Source organism: Lagopus muta, chromosome 5 (genome assembly GCF_023343835.1).
Source record: "Lagopus muta isolate bLagMut1 chromosome 5, bLagMut1 primary, whole genome shotgun sequence".
In the NCBI taxonomy this organism is placed as follows: Eukaryota; Metazoa; Chordata; class Aves; order Galliformes; family Phasianidae; genus Lagopus; species Lagopus muta.
The window spans coordinates 33569779-33592051 of record NC_064437.1 but is presented as its reverse complement, the minus strand read 5'-3'; the positions used below and the strand labels follow the sequence as shown (position 1 = coordinate 33592051).

General features: G+C 41.4%; 1 protein-coding gene across 3 annotated transcripts in view; it reads right to left on the bottom strand.

The window, feature by feature from the left end:
• Nucleotides 1–21765, bottom strand: part of ANXA11 (annexin A11) — a 31957-nt gene extending 10192 nt beyond the window's left edge. The window contains exons 1-7 of one of the 3 annotated variants that reach the window (XM_048944682.1): nucleotides 21676–21765; nucleotides 17110–17256; nucleotides 15182–15241; nucleotides 14589–14699; nucleotides 2041–2104; nucleotides 1707–1819; nucleotides 320–643 (exon numbers count right to left, since the gene is read on the bottom strand). In XM_048944682.1, coding sequence (XP_048800639.1) covers nucleotides 320–643; nucleotides 1707–1819; nucleotides 2041–2104; nucleotides 14589–14654 — 567 coding nt within the window. In that variant the 5' untranslated portion in view covers nucleotides 14655–14699; nucleotides 15182–15241; nucleotides 17110–17256; nucleotides 21676–21765. Of the gene's footprint in view, nucleotides 1–319; nucleotides 644–1706; nucleotides 1820–2040; nucleotides 2105–9291; nucleotides 9386–14588; nucleotides 14700–15181; nucleotides 15242–17109; nucleotides 17257–21675 lie in introns of those variants that run through there. The other 2 variants (XM_048944681.1, XM_048944683.1) reach the window with 2 other exon arrangements.
• Between the last annotated feature and the right edge of the window lie 508 nt (nucleotides 21766–22273).

The following is a 22273-nucleotide window of genomic DNA, read 5'->3' as shown; positions in this document are numbered from 1 at the left end:
TAACCTTAAATGTTTGTTTCTATACCTGTATTATGCTAAAATGCACACTCAATTAAGGTTTGATTAAACTGTATATATAAATGTAAATACTTTGTTTGAAAAACAAAATTAATTGAATTTTAATTTATGTCTCACATTTCTTCTCTGATAACGCAGTATAATAGCATATATTTGAAGTCATAGATGCCTACATTGCTTCTATCTCCTGCTTTGTTCAAAATTCTCCTTGTGACTCCCTTTTCATTTTTAGACACACAAAGAAAAATGTAGAAAAACACATGCGGTCACATTTCAAAACCAAAGCACTGAATGCTCTTACTGCTCCAGGAGAGACTGCAGGCCCTGTAGGTCCTGGATAAGATGGATTCACAGCCGGGACTGGTGGATAACTTGGCATGGGCTGCTGCCCTGGGTAAGGTGCTGGTGGTTGTCCAGGTAATCCCATAGGCTGCTGATCAGGAGGCAGTGTGGGCTGGCCTGGTACGTTTCCTCCAGGTGGAGGATACCCCCCATAAGAGGGCTGCTGTCCTGATGGAGGCTGTCCAAAGCCACCTGGAGGTACTGGTGGATAACCCCCCGGTACTGAAGGATATATGCCTTGTGGTACATTTGACCCTCCAAACGTCCCTGCCATATTGGATGCCTGCAATGACAGCCAACAAATGAAGAAAGAAAGTGTACAATTAGCTCAATTTCAATAGCATTATTAACACAATGTGTTCACCTCCCCACGCCCTCCCCAGAAACACAAAGCCATTTCTTCTCTGCATGGCCATGTTAACATGACTACGGCATTATTCACATGGAAGTATTTACTGCAAGCAAACCCTGGGTGTTTAACAGGAGAAATGCATGCATTAGTAGTTTAAAGCAGCAAGAGTTAAGACTGCATTAGGAAGGACATCTGCATAAATTGCCATGTTGATATTGTTTGTGGAGTTAATTAACATCTTTCCCTTATAAAAAAGACCAGAAGAATTGACATTTGATGACTGCAATGTTCACAGAAACCAATCGCTGAGGATATTGCTATGAGCACTGTAGGTAATTTTGTTGCTCATTCCGACAGCTGAACTCATTTAATTGCTACCTAAGTTATTGATGACGCAAACTTCTTAGCATGCTGTGTTTTATAGCACATTTCTGGAGCCTAAATAGTTAGAAATACAAATCATTTACACCCTAAGCGAAAAAAAAAAAAAAAAGTCACAGAAAATGTCTGCATTTCTTCAGTCAGTGTAAAGGGTTTTACTGCCAGTTGTTAAATATTACCAGAGCTGATCCTATGCTTTCTTCATAGATGAATCACTTGCCTCAATTACAGAACCTTGCTCCTTTTTTCAACTGGGAAAAAAGCAGGTAATAAGCTAAACCTGAGCTGTGTTTGCCAATATGAATGTATTAACAATGGACAGTCAGTATTAATCACATGTGCCCCTGCTCCTCTGCATGGCAAAGTCAAGTTTTATGTCCTTGGCTTTTGAAGTCAGGCTCTTCAGTCAAACTTTATCGACAGATTCTGCCTTTCTAACACAAGGAATACTTTGTGGTAATTATTTACTTCAAGAGATGTTACTTAATGATCAGCATTTAAACAAAGGTTAGACAAAGGCACAAAATAAACCTGCTGTAGATTTGTCTACAGTACCAGAACCACAACTTTGCACTTAAAGAAGTCAAGATACATAGAAAGCAAGCAGACTCACCATTCCAGCCATGTAGCCTGGGTTGAACTGATTGGCATAGCCAGCCATATTTTCTAGACCAATAGGAGGTGGATTTGAAGGTGGATAGGCAGCACCACCCCAAGGACTGCCACCTGCAATCAAACACAGCTGTACTGAAACAAGACACTGCACCTTTTAAAGCCTCTTTATCAGCCTAGATAAAACAACATCAACTCCCATCTGAATTTAGCAAGAAACCACAGAAAGCTTCCATGCCCAGAAAGCCCTACAGACTCATGCGTCATTTATTCCACCTTTCCACTTGTGAGGACCACTGGTCACTTAACAGTTAAAATTCATCTGACTGACTTACCTGGGGGTGGTGGTGGTGGATATCCACCTGCTGGGGGATAGCCTGGGTAACTCATTGCAAAGACCTGAAAAGCAGATGTGATACAGTCATTTTCTGCAGCACTTTGCTAATTATACCACATGAAATTAATAGGCACTACGTTTGCAGTAGCCAGTCAATAAAAACTGGATAAAAACCAGATAAGTTGAAGAGGCTTTTTTGGGGAAAGCACTTCCCACTTCCTTTTTTGGACCAGTAAATATATTCAGATATTTAACCAGCTATACAGTCAGATCTTACTCATTTCAGTTAATATTTACTCCTCATTTTGTCTATTATGTTGTTAAGGATGCATCACTCACAAACATGTTACTGCATTACTGAAGCATCACCAAGTTAGCAACCTACACATAACAGTTCTGTTATCAAAAGTAGAAACATCAATTGACAACCAAGCTGCACTTTGGAATGACTAATTTTATGAGAGGCGTGGAGGAAGAGATTGAGGAGGAGATTGAGATGGAGACATCTGCAGAAGCACAAGAGTATGAAGCTGAAAGGACACACTTCATGCTGACAGCATTGTCATAGAGGGCGTACCAAAAGGAAATCACTGAAACTAACTGGATCTCTACAAGTTGATAGCACTTCTGTCAGAACATGCAGAAATGTACGAGGCCATTACTGTCCAAAATAGAGGTGGAGTGTTAAGAAGTGCCACTGCTTGGTGACTGGCTCTGCATCAGTCAGTGCATGGTCAGTAACTGCACTGTGCATCACTTGTTTAGTCTATTCCTTTATACTTATTAGCCTCCTCCTTTGATCAAATTAAAAGGTTTCTTCTTCTCTTTCCCACTAGATATAAGTATCTGTATTTCAAACACCTCCCACCACACCGAGTACAGGCTATGGTACATGCCACACAAGTGTATAATCAGGAATTAAGTTTGCTACAAAACTGGACATTAAAGCACACATTTTTGCTCCTTGGGGGCAGCTGTCAGAACTACCATCATCCCAGCAAAACCCTGCCAGAAATTTGTACAGATACTGAGTTAAGGCTATCCTGAAATCCTATCTTATGAATGGTGGTTTCACGCTCAAAAGAAGAGGGGGGAATTGTGATGAATAAAGCTCATGGGCAGAGACAAAGGCAGGAAGGTCCCTCACCAGTTACCATCACAGGCAAATCAGACTCAGCATACAGAGTTTAATAATTCATTGCCTACATCTAACAGATGAGAGCAGTAAGAAACTAAAAAGCTACTTGAACCCACCTTCCTCCTATCCATCCTCTTGTACATTGTGCCCCTAAGTAGTGCAGGGGGATGGGGGCTGCAGTCAGTCCCTAATGCTGTCTCCACTGCTCCTCCATGCTCACTCTGCCCCTGCTCCACATGGGGTCTTTCCCTAAGCTCACCCCACGTGGGCTTACCAAAGATTACAGCTATTAAGGCACTGTTCCAACACGGCTTCATACCATGGGTCCATCCACCTGGAGTAGGCACAGCACAGCGCCCCACAGGCACCAGTGCCCCCAGGTCACGGCTAGCAAAAAGCTCTGTATCCTTGCTATGTTATTAATTTACTCGGTGTAATAAAATCTGACCTATTCAAGGACATAGCAGGCCGAGATTCTGCTGCCTTTTCCCCCCAGCAGCTCCTGAACTAAGCAGAGCAGGCAGGTGCCTCTTTTCTGACTACACAAACCTCTGAAGCACACAAACACCACGAAAGACAAAGAAGAAAACAAACAATCCTAAACACTTAACAAAGGTGTTCCACTTTAATGCCTAGTCCAATGCATTTCCACTGCTTATAAGGTGATGTAACTTGCCGTAATGAGAAAAAAGAGTGTAAACATAGACATGGTAGTAAAATAATAATAAGCAAAAAGTTACTACTCATATCACTAAAAAACAAACAAAAACAAGCAACCAAAACAAAACCACAACCCAAAACTAAAAGGCACACAGCCAAGTCAGATCCCTAAAAGCATACTTATTAGTCACAATATCTGTACCTTGGACATCCCAATTACTGCAGCATTGAACCCTCCCCCCCCCCCCCCCCCACACACACTTTATGAGTAATCATGGGGGATTGCTTGCCTGGTTTTACACATCATGTATACATACAATAATGATAACAAGATGCTTTTCAATACAGCCCTAGGTAAAATTTAAACACAGGAAGGCTTTCTTTTTGTGGTGAAGGGCAGAGAAGAATGGGAGCTTTTTGTCCTAGAAGGGTTGCTTGCATGCTTTTAATCCTATGTGGAATGTTCCCTTCTGATAAAAAAAATAATAAATAATGAAAAGAGTCTTTCAGCAATTAAAGCTGAGGTTGACGACTAATGGCAAACTTCATTAGCAATCTGAAAAAAATGTTGCTATATATAAAGAAGTTCCACTTGCTTCTTTTGAATGCTTGTACTCATCCAAGCCTTTTCACAGGGAATTTCTTCCACATTGGTTCAATTCCAGGCAAACCAGATTCACAAACACAGCAACTTCTCATGCTCAGAAACCTCCACCATCACCACTTCATCAAGCCCTGTTGGCCATTTCTCTAACTCAGCAAATATTTACCCTTCTACATTCAATCCCTCAACCACTCCCACAACCTCATCTCTTTCTCATCTTCCAAGCCCATCTCCCCAACTTTTATTCTGGTACATCTTCATAAAGCTGTAAGAGGGACACTTGCTTGCTGACAATAAGGCCACAGAGGAGAGGATACAGGAGTCCACCACCCTGATATACAAATACTGTGTGGGAGGATACAGGAACACTGAGGTCTGTGTTTGCTCAGCCATAAAAGCAGCAGTGCGTGAGAGGGGAAAAAAAAAAGCAAACAGAAACAGGGAGTGCCCTGAATTAAATATAGAACAGACACAGCTAAGGTCCTCTCCTCAGCCTCAGTGCTCACCCTTGAGGTAACTCCTAAAAGCTTGAAAAGACAACCCTGCACTTTGTTTAGTGGCTGCTGTTCAGTATTTAGCCTCCAACAATACCACATTCCAATAATCTGAAGGCAAAAATTATGAAAATATCACAACCTTTGTCTGTTCCAAGTTTTTAATCATGACTGCTTTCCAGGGAACACTAAATCAAGTTAACTCCTTGGCCTTCTCCTCTTCCAGGTGAATTGCTAGGATGCAGTAATAAAAGGCTGCCTAAAGCTATACATTACACAACTCCTCTCTGCAGAAAGCAGAGCCTGCTCCAAGACTGCTGATTTCACCAGAGATCAGAACAGCATTTGTCTCCTTACAGTATGCTGCAGATTTTCATCACAGCTCAGCTGTGCTCTTGCAAGACAAGGACAAGTCGCAGTCAGCATCATATCAGCTACCTGCTATTGTACCAGTCTAAGCAAGATTTATTTTTGACTTACTTAGCCCAATGCAGCATAGAAGTTGCTCTCTCCTTTACCAGGTATAACATTCTACACCCTGTGAAACAAAGAGCCCTGCAATTGGTTTTCTTTAAAGCCTTCTGCCTGTGACTCCTTGACTAGCCTTCATAAGCTGTTAAAACAAATGAGATTAACAGCATCTGTTCCCCTTCCAACAACAGTCGATGTAGCTGAGTTCACATCAGCCAAAACTCAAGGAAAGGAAAAAACAGAAAAATGAGAAGCGTATAACTGACAAACATACTCAAGACAACAAAGCCCAAAGAAACTGACAAAGCTGTACAGGCTCTTGAGGTCCAGGTGATAGTTTTGTCTTGAGGTCACAGCAATGATAGTTTCAGGACGTCAGCTTTATTCTGGCCTCCTCTGTCCTAAATCAAGTTCTTCATTCTGTAGCACTTCCTTCCAATGCTCTCTCTGCAGGACTTACCATGCAGTGAGTCCAATCATGTACAAAATAAAGAATGAGGTTCTATTACAGAGTCATCATCTGCCATATAAAATCACTTGTTGCAAGAACTGCCAGCCTATAAATAGCCCAAATGATGTTCTCAGCTGACTAATGCCTCAAGGATTTATATCAATCTATTTTAAGTTCTGCCATAAAAGACAAATTTCTGCATCCTCTGTGAAAAGCAGAACAGGTAAACAGTAATAATCCATTTCACAAAGCACCCTCTGTGGGGAATCCTACACAACTGAAGTGAGTGCAGCACTCAGTACACCATAGAAATTACCAGAAAAACATCCAGCTGCTCATCTCCTGCCACCCATCTGCAACCAGCTGCTGTAGTGGACAGACCCTGCTACAGCAGCCTGCTGCTCCATGCTCATAGCCTTCAAGGCAACAGGAACTGAAGTTTTCCATTTTGCCTTCTGCCAACGCTTCCTACATGTACCTCTGCCCAGACTGCAAATGAAGCCAAACAACAACACAGAGTTCTAAAGGGGATAACTCCATAAAGAGAAGGATGCTTATCAGAGCTACAGGAACCTTTGTTAACAGCGGCACAGACAGGAGTCCTGTGCTGCATACCAAGTGTCCATGCAATGCCCCAGGCTGCTGGCTGTAGGACTCCACAGTGGGAAAGCAGAAAAGTACAAGTTGGCAAACGCATCGTGTTTTTCTCAAAGGTGACCACTGTTACACTTTCTAGGCATTCAAAACTTACAGCTGTCCAGAAATGCTGGGAAACTCCCCATTCAGTGTAATAAACCAGAAAGGTGAGTATTTCACAACAGCCATAGAAGTGAAGTTAAAGAAAGCAAGACCATGGTCATCAAGTCTGTGTGGAATCAGCCAACTTAAGCACTTACAGCTTCATAACATACATTTATCCCAGCTAACAGAAAACTATTTTCAAACCACGGCCCGAGGCAAACAGTAAGGAGTTACATGGAGTACAGGTGCCCTGTTTATACAACATAACCCATTTCCCAAGCATAAAGTTGCTCTCTCCAGTAATAACAAAAAAGGGGTATTGGCACTGTCTTCTTCAGGCAACTTAAGCATCCAAGTTCAAGGAACTTGCCAGAGCTAAGTTAGATCTCCAGCATCCTTTTTTAACCACTACATTTGCCAATGGCTTTATGAAAGTGGATTAGGGAACTAACTTAATCACTGTGAACATCTCTTCATGCAGATATTGGCTGAATATACAAACAATCGTATATCAGATATACTTAAATGCTGTAAGAACTAGCATCAACTGAGGCCTTGTGAGAATCTCAAGCTAATTTGGATTTTTAACATGGCATTAATTTTGTTGGCCATTTTTAAGGCTCTCAGAAGCTGGGACCCAAATGTCTGTAGAGGTCCACCCCCCCCACCGTGGGCCAGAGCCTAGTTCCACCAAAAGCCAAGACAAAGTCTGAACAGAGCTACAGAGCGGCAGCACTTTCCAAGTATGCTCAAAAGAGTTCACTGTGCAACAGAGGAACAAGGCTTGCTCAAATAGCCAATGCACAAAGACCAGGAAGCAATGCCTGGGCAGGCCTCCTGTCTGCTTCTTCGTTCTTAGAAAAGATGCTGGTAATGATTAGACAGCACAAAGACATTGCTCCATAGTATGGGCAGCCACGTAGAGGGGATTTTTTGTTTCTGAAAATAGATTGAAAGGATTGTGTTCCTATGATGCAATGATTAGCACCGGCCCAGGCTCACATCTGGGACAGGTGAGCAGTACAGGTTCAGCTTCACACACTTCACACAAACCAGCTCATAAGCACAGGCAGGACAGACTGCCTGCTTAGCACAAGCACTTCATAGAAGTGCCTTTTGAAACCATCTCAGCATGTCTCCACTCTGTCCCACTCAATATTTGTCCCAAATTCCTACCTATATCTACCTTCCTATATCTACAAGATCTTGTAGCTAATTGATAAAACCTAGAGCAAACTGCAAGCAACAACAGAACAGGTACAATGAAAATATTTGGTTTACTTATCTACTACCCACAGGAGGAACCGCATTACGTTCTCACCACCCAGGGAGCTGCCTGAGGGAAGTTCCACAGGATCTGCAGACACAGTACCATCTGTGTTGCATAGGGTGAGGACAAAACATTCCTATCCTGACAGCCCCCACTTGCCTCTGAGCACCCTGGGGACATCAAATTTGTACCTTCTCCCCATCTAAATTTGGATCTTTCAAATGGACTGTACAAACAAAGCTGCTGTCCAATGAGTAGCAGTAAGAAAGGGACCACCTCTGCTTTGCCACACAGCAACAGCGATCCTCTGACTTCAGCATAAAAAAAAAACAGAAGGCCACATGTTTACAAAACATTCTTTTGCTGCCTTCTACAAAAGCAACCCAAAGAAAGTTTCCACATCCAGCTGACCAGCCTCCTTCCCACCCCCTCCTTGAGCTCATACCGTACAAACCAAAGTTTGTATATCCAACAAGAATCTACATTACAAAGGGCAATATAATTGTAAGCACTAAAAACAAACACCAAAGAAACATCATTGATCCTGGTACCTAGCTGCATACTTCACTCAAGGTAAACCTTTAACTACGATTTGAAGCTGTCATACACATTTCACACACATTTCTATGGGTGACTGCACTGACCCTTGGCAAAATACAAGTGAAAGTATCGATTTATTCAAAGCCCTGCTATTCCTGTCACCATCACTAAAGCATCCACTTTCACCTTACTTCCTTACCCTTATCACACAGCACCAGCTCTGATCAATGCAGTGTTACTGCACAGACCCTCTGGACACTACACCTTGTGCTAAAGGTCTAGTAAGCACCATCAGTTGTAGGCTTTGAAGCAGAGCAGCTCCTCAACTCGTCTTTATCTTACTGAGCATAGTACATATTTTGAGCTTCCTAATATTACAGTCTAATATATATAAGTATATATATATATATATATATATTTAGGCATCAAGTTGACTATACTGGCAATACAGCACTATCCAATATCTTCTTTTTGAGCAGAGATACGCTTCTGCTCTGTCTCACAGACGATTAAGTGGTAACAGGAGTTTAACAGCTTCCGTTCTAACACTAAGAACACACAGGGCCAGAAAAAGGGAAGTGCGTTGCAAGCAGCCTGCGGGAAGCTGGCTTAAAAAAAAAAAGAAAAAAAGTAAAATAAAGCACATAACAACAGTTCTCACAAGTGCCACCTTAGCTTCCTCCTCACCACGCACAACAAAACCAGAAGCTCAGTACGCACCGAGGGGACACGTAAAGCACACAAGCGCGACTGCGAGAACGAAACCAGCAGCCAGGCAGCGGCCGGCGCTTAGCGCCCCGTGCGCACCGTCACCCCCCGACCCCGTCTCACACGGACGCTCCCCCCCCCCCCGCTGCCCCCAGCCCGCGACCGCTCCTACCGCGTTCCGCTGCCGCTCGGTCGCGCTGCGAGGCGGTGACAGAGCACGGCGGGAGGCGGCACCGTGACAGCTCCGCCCGCCCGCCCCGCAGCCGAGGCCGGGCGGGGCTCCTTCAGTTCCGAGCCGCGGCCATTCTTGCGGCGCGCCGCTCCGACCGCCCAGCGTGGGGTGTGCGGGGGTACAGCTACAGAGCTGCCAGCACGTCTTCCAGCCTTCATTTCAGGAGGGCTAGCACGGGTTGTTTATGACGTGAAACGCTCACTGGGGAACCCCGGCAGCTTCTGACTCGAGAACAAGGTCGTGAGATCCAGCAAACAGGCGTAACGAAAAGCTGCTTCCAGTGGAAAGTCTGCTTCATAGAAACCGCCCGGCTCCACCCGTCACACAGCACGCACGTCCCCTCCCGGCGGGCCGTGTGACCGAGAGGCTGCCAGACCCAGCGGAGTAAGCCGATCTCCCCTCGTCCTGGGCACAAGGAGAAGCTGGCTGCTTCGGAGAGGAATTGCTCAGGCATTTGTGACAGTAAACACGCCTATCTCAGCACCCACAGCACGCTGTAACAGGCTCACCCGCTTCACTCTAAAGACTGTCAGCGTTCACTCGCCTTAGAAAATGGTGAAAGACAGTTACACAATCAGAAATTTGACTAGCTACTCAAATATACTCTTCACCCGTACACTGACTCAAAATTGGGAACACCACAGACTTTACAGGCCAGCTCTTAAACCTTCTAAGATCCCTTCCTATTACCAGCCCTTCACCTGCTTTGGAAAGCATCACAGAACAGAACTGTAGAATTGCTCAGGTTGGGAAAGACCTTCAAGTTAATCATGCCCAACTACAAGCTAACCACGCTACCCTATCATGCATACTGCTTCTTCCTAGCCAGTCTCCAATGGCAGCATGACAACTTCCACTTCATGGTGGGGGTAGACTGCTGTGCTTTTTGCCAGAGAACATCTACAAAACAGCCCCACCCAAAGCACAGTGTTTCCCATCTGTATGAAAATGCCACCAAACACTTCCAGGAAAGGTGGGAGAGAAAAAAAAAAAAAAAGACTGCCTTGTATATAACATACACTTCCTTCAGTAAAATTCTATGAGAGGTTTTGAGATGCAAGATTTCTCACACTGACCTTTACTAGTACAAGCAGTACCAGATAAACCCTTCAGTACAAGTGTTTCTGGTTTTCTCCTACATGCATTCTTTAAAGATGACTGAATCACTCACATGGAAGCATTTAGAGAGACAAAACAAAGTAAAAAGAAAAAAATAGAAGGCCTAGCATTTAGCAATTATTATTTTTTTTTTTTTTTTTCCCAAGATACTCATCAAGATAACATTTTCCACTGAATCACAGTGTTCTACAACTTCAGCAGGGCATAAACTTTTTTGCATCTCAGATTTTTATGCACAGGGTCTTGGAACCTCCTTTTTGAGCCTGGATTCCCTCAGATGCACATCCATTTGATTTAGAACTCATCTTGATGGACGTGTTCAATCTTCTTAAAGCCTGTGTCCTGGTTTTGTGGATGGGAACTGCAGTCAAAGCATTTCCATCTCTCTTAGGCTGTAGAACTGGCCAAGGAAGGAAAGCAGGCTGATCAGAAGACCTGAGAAATCACCTGAGTTTTTCTTTGATAGCTCCATTTCTTCAGTCTATCAACTAGAATGGCAGTCAAAACTGAGCTCTCGTGCCTCGCCTCCCCACCCAAAAGGGGACAGGTTAACAAAACTCATGTTAAAGCTAACAAGCCATTTTGACTGAAATGCATTACAAGGAGTAGCTAACTCCCAACAGATGAGAACACAAGGACATCTACACAGGGTCATTCCTTCAAGAGGAACTTGGAAAAATCATTTCTACAGTTTCAGTCCTTTTATTTTCTGTTGTCAAAAAGCCCTCTGAGCATCACGCCTAGGCTAGGAGGGATATATAAGACAACTTGTACTACCGCAACCAGTCCTGTATTTATTCTGGAACTGGCTGTGCTTGTGTTAAAATTGATTGCAGTATTCCATGGATTTTAAGTACAGTTCAGGTTAAGGCTCGCTTCTATGAATCCCTCTATTTATCCTGCTTCTGTGGCTCTACATCTTTGATGCTACATTCATAAACAGAAAACTGAGCTAGCTACAGCAGCGTATGGAATATTTTTTCTGACAAGGAAACCATTGTGTGGAAACCTCCCTAGCTGCCATTTTCAGACAGGGAATGAGGCATTTGCTTAACATTTCATTTCTGGAAACTTTTCCACAGCAATGATAGCCTCAGTTCAGGCTCTTTGGGAACTTTGGCTGCAGCACGCTCTTCTTCCTGCCAGAGCTTTAATGGGCAGCAAATGTACCTGTCAACAAAAAGAAAAGATACCATAGCACACATTATATCAATAAAAAACTAAGTTGCATAACACCATCTTTAAAGGAACACTTTGTAAAACCAGATGGTTATACTTACATGACACACATCAGAGCTATCTAGTATATTGGAAGCCATTTGTGAATTTGTAAAGGGCATAAAATACTAATATGTCATTCTCTTGTATTCCACACAAGCATGAAGATCTAGCTCCAGTAACTTACTCTGTAATTCCTCAGCCCACTGTTTCTTCCTTTAAATTCTACTTCGCCCTTCATAGGCGATTGGCTCAAACGATTGACAAAGTTGTGCCATGAATTCCTACCAGGAGTCTCTACATTTCTGACTTTTTTTGTATCACAAGCACATTAAGGAAGCTTACCAGTGAAATAATTATTTCTTCATCGTTTGACTGACTGTTTATCTGAAGCAGAACATAACTGCAGCAGTTTTATCTAAGAGCTTGCAACTAAAAAAGTATGCAGAAACATGACAAATAGCATACGTGCTCATACAGAACTTTTATGTCTGGACTTCAGTCATCTCAGAAGGAAACCTAAACTTCAATATCTAAACTAGTATTTAGATAAGATAGAGCTCTCACATACCGCGCACCACTTGAACAGTCTTACCTTTGCTCATATTAGCACTCTGTATTAGGATTTCAAACAAGATGTCTATGGCTAACAGCGTCACAACCAGTGTAAGACAGCAGGAAATGGGGCCTACAATCCTTGGTATCAGGGTAGGTGAGATTTTTTCATATTATCTCAAGTGCAGTCATACTTCATTATGACACTGTTATGATATTGAATATGTAGCAGTTAAAATTGCCAAGTCATTGAAGGAGAACTCACGAAAATCACAACAGTGTCTCCTGCAAACACTGCATTTCCCAACTGCTTCTAACAAATTTGAACTCCAACTTCATATCTTCCCAAGCAGATTTGTGCCATACCAGCACACAAATCAGGATGGAGTGATGGAAACTACTATGTTAACAGCTGTACAGCATCCTCACCCTTGGTTCCAACAGATGCTGTCTTCTTCCTATTTCCATTTCTCAGCACTGTATTTCCATCACCAAAATAATCCATTGGTGAAAATACTAATATTAGATACAAGAGTTTGCAAACTAAAAGCAAGCAGAAACCACAACATAAGATCTCTGCAAGTTTTTTTGTTTGTTGTTGTTTTGAAATTGTCTGTGTCAGGCAGCATAGGAACTTAGAACCAGCCAGCCCATGATATTATTTGGGGGAGTGCCAGCTTGGAACTTGAGAGCTCCAGGTTGCCCCACTGGCTTCCTTTGTGAGCTTGTTGAAGACCAAGTCCTTGGAAAATGTATATATGTTTAGCCTACATGGATTTTAGACCTAAAGTATTATTTTAGATCTCTTCCTTAAGAGAGGTATTTCACAGATGTTCAGAGCTTCTTCAAGGTTCTCTTAGTTAATGGAGATTCTGGAAAGACAGGCTCTCAAATACTTTCACTGTTTTTTAGCCAAGAGAAACATATGCATCTGAACCAAGGAATAAGCATTTTTATTCTTCATTCTCCTAGGCATTCCTTGGTTTTAAACTTACCTTTTCTACACGCAGTTGCTAAAGCATGCAGCCTGTTACTCTTTATTTAATATTTCCCTCCCTTACAGCTGGGCCTTCAGATGAACCTCAACTCCACAAAACAACATCACACACATTTATTCCTTTTCTCCTGCTCAGTCTCCTGCAAGTGCTTTTTGGGCATTAGCACCTTAGGTTTGATAATGTTTAAGAGGCACTGTTATCTCTAGTCTGTTATACTCCTGAAAAAAAATTACTGCTTAAAAAATCAATTTCTTGGAGCCAAGCTCAGATAAAATCATTTCTAGTCTATCTTCATTTTCTCAACATATTAACATCAGCAATGTTTAATGACTTATTAGAGACCCTGGTCTGAAATACAGGTGATTTAGTATGTAGCATGACTTGATATAAGGTAAGGAATTCAACATCATAGCCGTCCAAAAACTGAACCAGAATTTGCAAGGGAATGTATGGACTCCAAGTTACCAAAGGGCGTCTACCATAGATCCATGTAGGTCTTCAGCATGCAGAATTGTTGCTGAAACTATTTTCTAGTGCATATTTTTCTTTTCCCTAAAATAATCATGCCCTGAGCTTTGATCTCTGGGACTATCACCTTATTCTTAAGTTAATTCTATCCTAATTCATTATGATAAAAGCTAATTCTGCATCCAGGCAATGCAAGTTATGGATTTCTACATGTGCATTTATACATTAAGTATTAGCTTTCACAGGAAGCAGAATGAAGTCTTGAAAAAACTAGATTCCCCAAGGAATAACAGATTACTATACATGTCATTAAACTTGTAAAGCATTACAATTAGACAGCTGTGTTTTACTGCTTGGTACACATAACCTGGCTTGCTTAGCTGGGCTGATACCTTGCAATGCACTTCCAGAGAGATCAGTAGTTCAGCCATCTGCAGTTGAGATTTTTCTCCTGATAGCTGCTCAGTAACCTCCCATTACTGCTTTTTATGCCTCTTGCTTATATGTTCTACTTAGGACTGCATCTTCTGCAAAATTCAAGTCAGAACTCCAATGAACATTTAATTCAGAGTAGCTCCAAGTAATAGAGTTGGATAACTGGAGGAGTTCACGCCACCCCTGCATGCACACCCCACCTACACCTGCACAGCTTAAGCTCCCAGTATGGGAAAACAAAGATATTTGCTGGTATAATTAAGCATTTCTAAACGTAATTGAATAGGGAGACTGTGAAACCCACCCAGGCAAGTTCTAGATCAGCCATTCATCCCCTACTGTTGGCTGAGGCAAGTTACATTAACACATTGTACTCTTGATTATTATGACTTTACAGCCCCACAAAGTTTCTGGATGGAAATTAACATAAAGACAGATACCCACCTTTTTTCCACAGTCCCCAGGAAATGAAAAATGAAGCAACTCGAGCAGTCTGACACTCAGCAACATCGAGAGTAATCAAATAAGGCCAATAGTTGAGCAGAGGACTTCTTCCTTTTGGAAAAAAGGAAAAGAAAGGCTCTCTGGTAAATACACAGCAAGTTGAAACAACTTACCCAACTATTACACAATATTTCAACAGCACATTTCAAAACATTGCCTTCACATCTTCAATTGAAGGATATGTTCCTGGCAATAAAATTTCTGCGAAGTCAAACAAGAGCTAAGTCTTTCTAGGTCTCCCTGCAATCCATTATAGGCTACACATGGCACTGTATTTGTACTAAGCTGCCAGAGGTTAGCTGCAATGCTTATAACATCTGAGATCCCCTATAGGCTGTATTAGACTCATGCTATTTACTACTGACCCTCAATTTACTTAAATGGATGAGTATTGCAGTGCCTTTCCTGTTACTTACATGCTACCGATTTCTTTGAGATCTGTCATAATGAAACACAGAATAAAAAGCAAATAAAATGCTTGCATTCTGACTTGCATTTTGACTGACATAACATAAGCTGTTACAAGTACCTACCCCAGTGACATCAAAAACTTGACCATCTTCACAGACACCACGCTCCAAAATTCCAGAGGCCTAAAAGAAAAAAGATTCATATCTTTAACCTACAGGAAGAAAGTTGATGTTTCATGAAGTCATACCAGTGACATTTTATCCTCTTAACTGACTCTCATTTCCACATGGTCTAAGAAATAGTTTAGGAAACAACTCTTTTATCCCCTGAATCCTACTGAAATAATCAAGGGCCAAATAATAAAACTACTTCAGCTGCACTGTGTATTGGTGTATATTGCACAGAAAAACAAGAATTAGTTGATTTTCAAAACGAGTCAGGAAAATTAAGTAACTAATACATTTGACACGCACACCACTGCGATTTTACAAACAGAGTAACTGAAGGATGAATTAAGCTAAGAACTAGCATTTGTGTCCTCATGTGTCCTCATCACATAGCTCACAATATATGCATGAGAACACTGTTAGACTGTGGCAAGACAATAAAATATTATTCTTCTCTTCTACAATGGATGAAGAAATAAATCAATTTACTTAATTTCTCAGGAGACCTGCAATGAACCACAGTCAACTGTTGCCTGTTTTGAGTATTTCTATCCAGAGGCTTTATTGAAGAACTTTCTGGAGGTACTTGTAAAATCTCTATCAACTTCAATACATAGCATCAAGCTTCTCTCCATGCACCCAGAAAGCCATTTACACAGCCATTGAAATCTACGCAAGCTAATTCATTTTATCCACTTACTCTTGACAGTTTTGCCTTCCTTGAATAGTAACCACACCAGATCTGAGTATTACAAAAAAATAATTCTATACAAAACTTAAATATACATCATTTTTTTCATCACCAAGCTTAAAGTAAAATTATACACACTAGAATAAAAAAAACATACTTCCCACACCTTCCCACTTGCTGACTATCTTCAGTCCAGTGTAACCTGCCTGACAGTTTCTGCATTTTACCAGCATTTGAAAATATAGGAAATAGCACAAAGGAAATTTAATCCTTCTGTGGAAATGAAACAGGACATTGTGCTGAGGATTCAATTCCATCTGAGACACTGAGATTCAAATATTTGAGGGGAGGGGGAAGTTGATATTTAATTTATAGACAAAATAATTGCTGCTACATTTTTACTGCACCAACCTCCATCAGCATAGTGTGGGATTCATAAAACCCAACTGGAAACCTGAGTCAAATTATCCAAACAAGAGTACTGTGACAGCTTACTTCCTTCTGTTCATAAGTGCTGGAAGACAGCACCATTCTTTTAAATCTGGATCTCTTTGGTGGCTCCCTTCACAATCATGACAGATAGTAACACATTGATGGAAGTTCAGCACAATGAATCAGCAGGCTTAGTGGCCATATAAAACAATGTAAGAGCCTGTATTAATTGCTGTTTAGATGCTTAACAAGAACACAATGTAGAGGCTTCTTTCCTTTAAGTATTCAATAGCTTCAGGAGGGGTGGCTGGCTTACCTTCACCACCAAAGATGTCAAGAAAGGCATTTTTAACATATTAAAAGCATTTAAGAGCACACCAAGGAGTGGACTGAGAACCCTGCACATCTACACAGTCCCCTTTTATGTGCAGCATTGAAGTAAGGGCTTGAGAAATTTCTAACAAGGACTTCTAGTCTAAGACAGCAGGGAATTCATATAGATTCCATCAATTTTGCTTGCTAGTCCATATTATGACATTTAATCCTTAAGTAATTGCATCTGCTGAACTGAGCCATTTTTACGAGAGCTCTGAACAAGGATAAAATACACTGCAGTTAAAATTGGAAGCTCAGAAGCTAAGGGATGTAAATCTCTAGCACATTACCAGGATTTTAATTGCTTCACAAACATTCAAAACTATCAACTAGCCTTGAAGACAGATCTTCCAGACCTGTATTTGGCTTTCACATATTAAAATACCTTTCGTATTCTGAATATTGCGAAGAAGCACATGCATTCCATCTTCAGAAGGCACAGGAGAGCACAAAGGAAGAATCACAACACTTCTGAACTCAGGTAAGGCACGTGACCTGCTCTAAGCCATGGAATAATTTATGCTGCTTTACCCTAGGAGAAAACAGAATGCCTCCTCAAGTCTGTCGGCCCTCAGATGTCACTGTTCATCTGTGAATCACAGAACGGCCAGGGCTGGAAGGGACCTCAAGGCTCATGAATCTCCAACCCCCCCGCCACATGCAGGACCACCAACCGCCACATTTAATACCAGACCAGGCTGCCCAGAGCACCATCTAACCTGGCCTTGGACATCTCCAGAGATGGAGTATACACTCATAACTTCTTGGAAATAATCAGAATAAATGCTTAGCAGGCAATGTTTTGATAACACCCCGATTATTACACGCTTTTCTCTTCTTCCTGCTCTCATCCTAGATAAATGCATACATACACAAACACACAGATTTCTATTTCTGAGCACATAGTGCCATCTATATTCTCAAGGTATTTTCACAGTCTCTGCATGAAAACAATTGCTGTGCCTATCCTACAAGCTGAAAGCATTTAAATGCATTCTTTATCGCTGAGGGCCTCCAATAACACATACAAAAGGATTTCCTAAAACAACAGCTGATTAGGACTATTTAGCTCTATGGGTTGCAAATTTGAGAATCTTTCAATAGTCTTGAATGCCACAAAGCATTAGGCAGCCTCCTTGACATTAAGGTTTTTAAAGACACATCAGAGCAGACACCAACTGAAGCATTTTATGTTTTTAACCAACCGCTGTTTGTTTTTCTTTTTTTTTTTTTTTTTCTTTCCTGTAAGCTCTGTAATCATTAAAGCCATTTAAAAATACAGGAACCATGCAGAGATTCAAAGAAGGCCCTCTGTAGAACCTATGCCCATACCTGATAGGAAAAGAGTTGTGAAGGTCAACTCGGCTTCAGATAATTTGACCAGAAATGGATGTAAGGATGGACTTGTCTCCCACAGAAGCTGACAAAATGTGCGACCCTCTGACTTTGTGTTTCACTGGACAACAAGTTCCCCAAATCAAAACAGGTTCCAGGAGGTGAAATCAATCACTTTTATTTGGGCAGTCCTCCATTAACACTATGTATTATTGAAAACAGCAATGATAGACATGGGGCATGATGAAAGCAGTGTCCAAATACCTGTTGCTTTCCTAAGACCTGTAGTTTGCACAGGAGATTACCCCCCCACTGCAGCTAAATAACTGGATTTATGAGACAGGTACAAGGACACCCTAAACACAGATTTTTCACTGTGGAATTGCTGTTACAGTGATGGAAGAAAAATATTAGTATCATAAAAGAAATGCCTTTCCCTTCTGTCCTGGGTGGGTGTACACAAGCACATGAGGACAGGTGAGCTGTAAATTGACTGAGTTGTAAATACAAAGATGTGTTGACATAGGCTTCTCCAAAAGTAACGCCTCCTATTTATTTCCAAAGAAACTACAACAGGTACAAAGAGCACAATGTCACTGTTTCATAAAGGAAATTCTCAGCTACAGACCACCATTTTTTCTAAAACAGTCACCACATTTGCTATGCATTTTTACCAGTGAGAAACAAGAGCCTAACCTTGTAAATACCTACAGCAGCAGAGAACCCAGTGTTTCATAGCAGCTACATACAATGGCATTGTTGCTAGGAAAGCCTTGTCCACACAGTCCATCTATCATCAGCACAAACAATTGGAAGTCAGAAGGCACCAAATCCAGACTACATGGTGAGTGCAACAGGACAGTCCAGCCAAGACTGGAAACATGCTGTATCCAGGCTGGATGTGGCTCTGGGCTGCTTGGTCTTGTGGCTGGTGACACCATACATGGCAGGGAGGTTGAAACTAAATGGTCACTGTGGTCCTTTTCAACCCCGGCCATCTATGATTCTGTGTTCCACAGACATCAAACCCAAATCCAACCCAAGTATTAATCTGGTTTGCAATTCTACTTCCAGTTTTCTAAGCCACCAGATTAATATACCACAACATGAATTCAGCAATGAGAAAAAGCTAGTTAGATCATACTGTGCAACACCCCGAAAACGCAAAACTGCTCTATGCAGCAAATATGCAAGTTCTTAGTTCTGAATTAGAAAAGGGAAAGATTTAATACCAATCTACTACTACAAAAAAAAATACTGCAACTTCATTAAGAATCGATTCCTGACACCCCATCTAAGTTTCCTTTCACTCAATTTCATCTACTCTGCCCATCTCCTTAGACCTTCAATTACATTTAGGTCCTGCTTTTTGACTGGCAATTACATCAAGCAAATAGCTTTTATCATGTTCTCCCTTATTAGATGAAATAATAGAATAATTAAGATCACTGATTTCTGTACTTGTTTTTGCCAATTATTTTTTAAGCATACATGGGCCTATGCTGAGTACTTCACTTCAAAACTGCAAGTGGAAATTTCCTCATTACAATAATGGAGACCAAGTTGTGAATTTAACATTAACATCCCTTGACTTCAATGGGAAACAATATTTCCCAGGTCAGCATTAAACTTCTCCATGGCCAAACAGCATTAAGAACTCAAAACTATATTGATGTCACCTTTTAATTTCTCAAGATGGTAGATACATTCAGTCCAGCCCACGCAATGTTATCTGATCTTCCTTCCTTCATGTTACTAATTATTTTTTTTCCATTAAAAATCACTCTTTAGGCTTGTATACCAAGATCAGGCTAATAGGCATGCAGTCACCCAATCCCCATTTCATCTAAGTAAAAATGTTGCTAACAACTATGAACACAGACTATATTTTCATACTTAGAAGTTTTTTTCCAAGTACCTTTTAATTTTACAAGTAAAATATGGATCTCATTATGAATACAGTGTCACATTAGCATATGTTTACAGTGACCATGTAAATCACATTTATAACAACCTTTTCACCACAACCACTGCTGGTTGCTAACCATTCCTTGAAATGGTAGTTGGATCATAAACATGTCTTAGATGATAAACACCCAAATCTTATTACTCATCTCAGTCTTTCCTTATAGAAGCTTGGCTGAATGAATATGTTTTATTTCCTCACAGCAGAAATATTTTCCCCTGGAGCTGTTCATAAGGCGTGGCCACACCATTAACTTGCTGTTACAAAGAACCATCAGCCTGTCACTGTCCCTGTGGTGAGGTATTCTCCCTTTTGTATCTTCAAGCTAAAGGTTAACTCAAATCTGTATCAAAGATTTCATTACTAACCCTCCATTCACAATCATTTGACCACTGCGGGGTGAAGCAGCTCAAATGCAATCCTTCAGGTAGGGTATGTCTAACTCCTTGCAAAGATTTCATCTCACAATTGGACGCCCCAATCCAAGACAGTAACAGAGTTCCATAATGATCAAATCTTTCATCTGTCCTTTATAAAAGAACTTGTCCTTGGTCTTAAATCTAAACACTGCTTGAGAGTTTTTTCTTTTTCTTTTTTCTTATGATATTATTCAGTTTAAGTGGAAAGAAAGCTCTATAATGGCACGTTACTGAAGCTTAGAATAAACTGACCAGAAAGAACAGCAGAAGAACAGCATGATGAAAGGCAACAACACAAAAGCCTAAATACTATGAAAAAAATGCAGTTCAGTTTACAGACATAACAGTAGCATGGATGATCACTTAAATCTTAAGTTAAATCAGCAAACTAAGGAGGAGGAATGGCAGATTCTAAAACACCATTACAAAACAAGGGGGAGTGCTTCCAAGCTCAAAGAGAAGAAGATTAGATGAAATGTCAGGGGGAAGTTCTTTACAGAGAGAGTGGTGAGATGCTGGAACAGCTGCACAGAGAGGCTGTGGATGCCCCGTCCACCCCTGGAGGTGCTCAAGGCCAGGTTGGATGGGGCCCTGGGCAGCCTGGTTTACTATTAGATGTGGAGGTTGGTGGTTCTGCCTGCAGCACGTGGGGGATGGAACTTGATGATCCTCAGGTTCGCTTCGAACCCAAGCCATTCTACAGTTTTATGACAGACCTTTTATGACAGAATGTAGCTCCATGCTTTGCACTTACCTATTTGCCACTGCCATGTTCTGATGACTTCCTGTTAACTGCCTGATAAAACCAGCAGTGGTCTCACTGGCCAGCTTCCATTAAGATGTTCACATCAAGTACAAGAACTTATTTAAGTTCAAACAGGCAAAATTGTGAGAAAGATCAGATAAATCAAGACAGAAACCTAACATGGTGATGTGAAAAATTTGACAAAGATCACAGAAAGCTTAAAGCAATACATTAAGTAACTAGTTGACTCAAGACATTCAGTGCAAAGGTGAATGTAAACACTGGACTATCAATTGTGATATTGATAGTCCAATAAAATAAAGTGAAAACAAATAAAGTGAAAACCAGTTAATTTTTTGAAATGCTGAAATGGAATGAAAAGTACTGCAATATTAACAGGGTGGCAAAGTCTTTGGCTACAGCATATGAGAGCAAGCCAAATTGTAACAGTCTTGTATACAGAAGCAAAAGAAAAGACCTGCTTACCTTCAGAAAGCCCAAAATAAGCAGGAAACTCCAGCAAAACTTCCTCACCTTCCCCTGTCAACCCTTAAGTGAGGTCTGGAAGGGGTAGGTCCTGGCTCCAGCCCTTCTGGCCACTCAACTGGATTGTATGCACCTGGGCTCTTCTGGGTTGGCCCTGCCTTCCCCCCAGGTGCTCCATCACTGCTTCAGACCCTCACTTAGCATTTCCACTACAGTTTTTATGTCAAGTAACTGTATGATATGCTAGACCAATATCAGATGTGCTACATGACGTCTTGGATAGCTTTGGAAACCATGGAAGCCTCTAGCATCATTAACACTCCCTGCAACACAAGCAGACAGTTTATGGAAGCAAGATGACAGATGCTAAAGGAAAGCAGTCAGTAAACAAAGGGAGAAAGGGACCTCAATGTCTTAACATCATTCTCAAGCCAGAAAAATGCACACATGGACTCATAGTCCAGGATTAGCAGCAGCTGTGACCAATGAAAACTTTATCTTCACTATGGATGATAAAGATCTCAAACATCACTGCTTCAGACCATGTGACATTCAACTGCAAAATCCAGCATGCTCACCCACAGCAGAGTGCATTTAA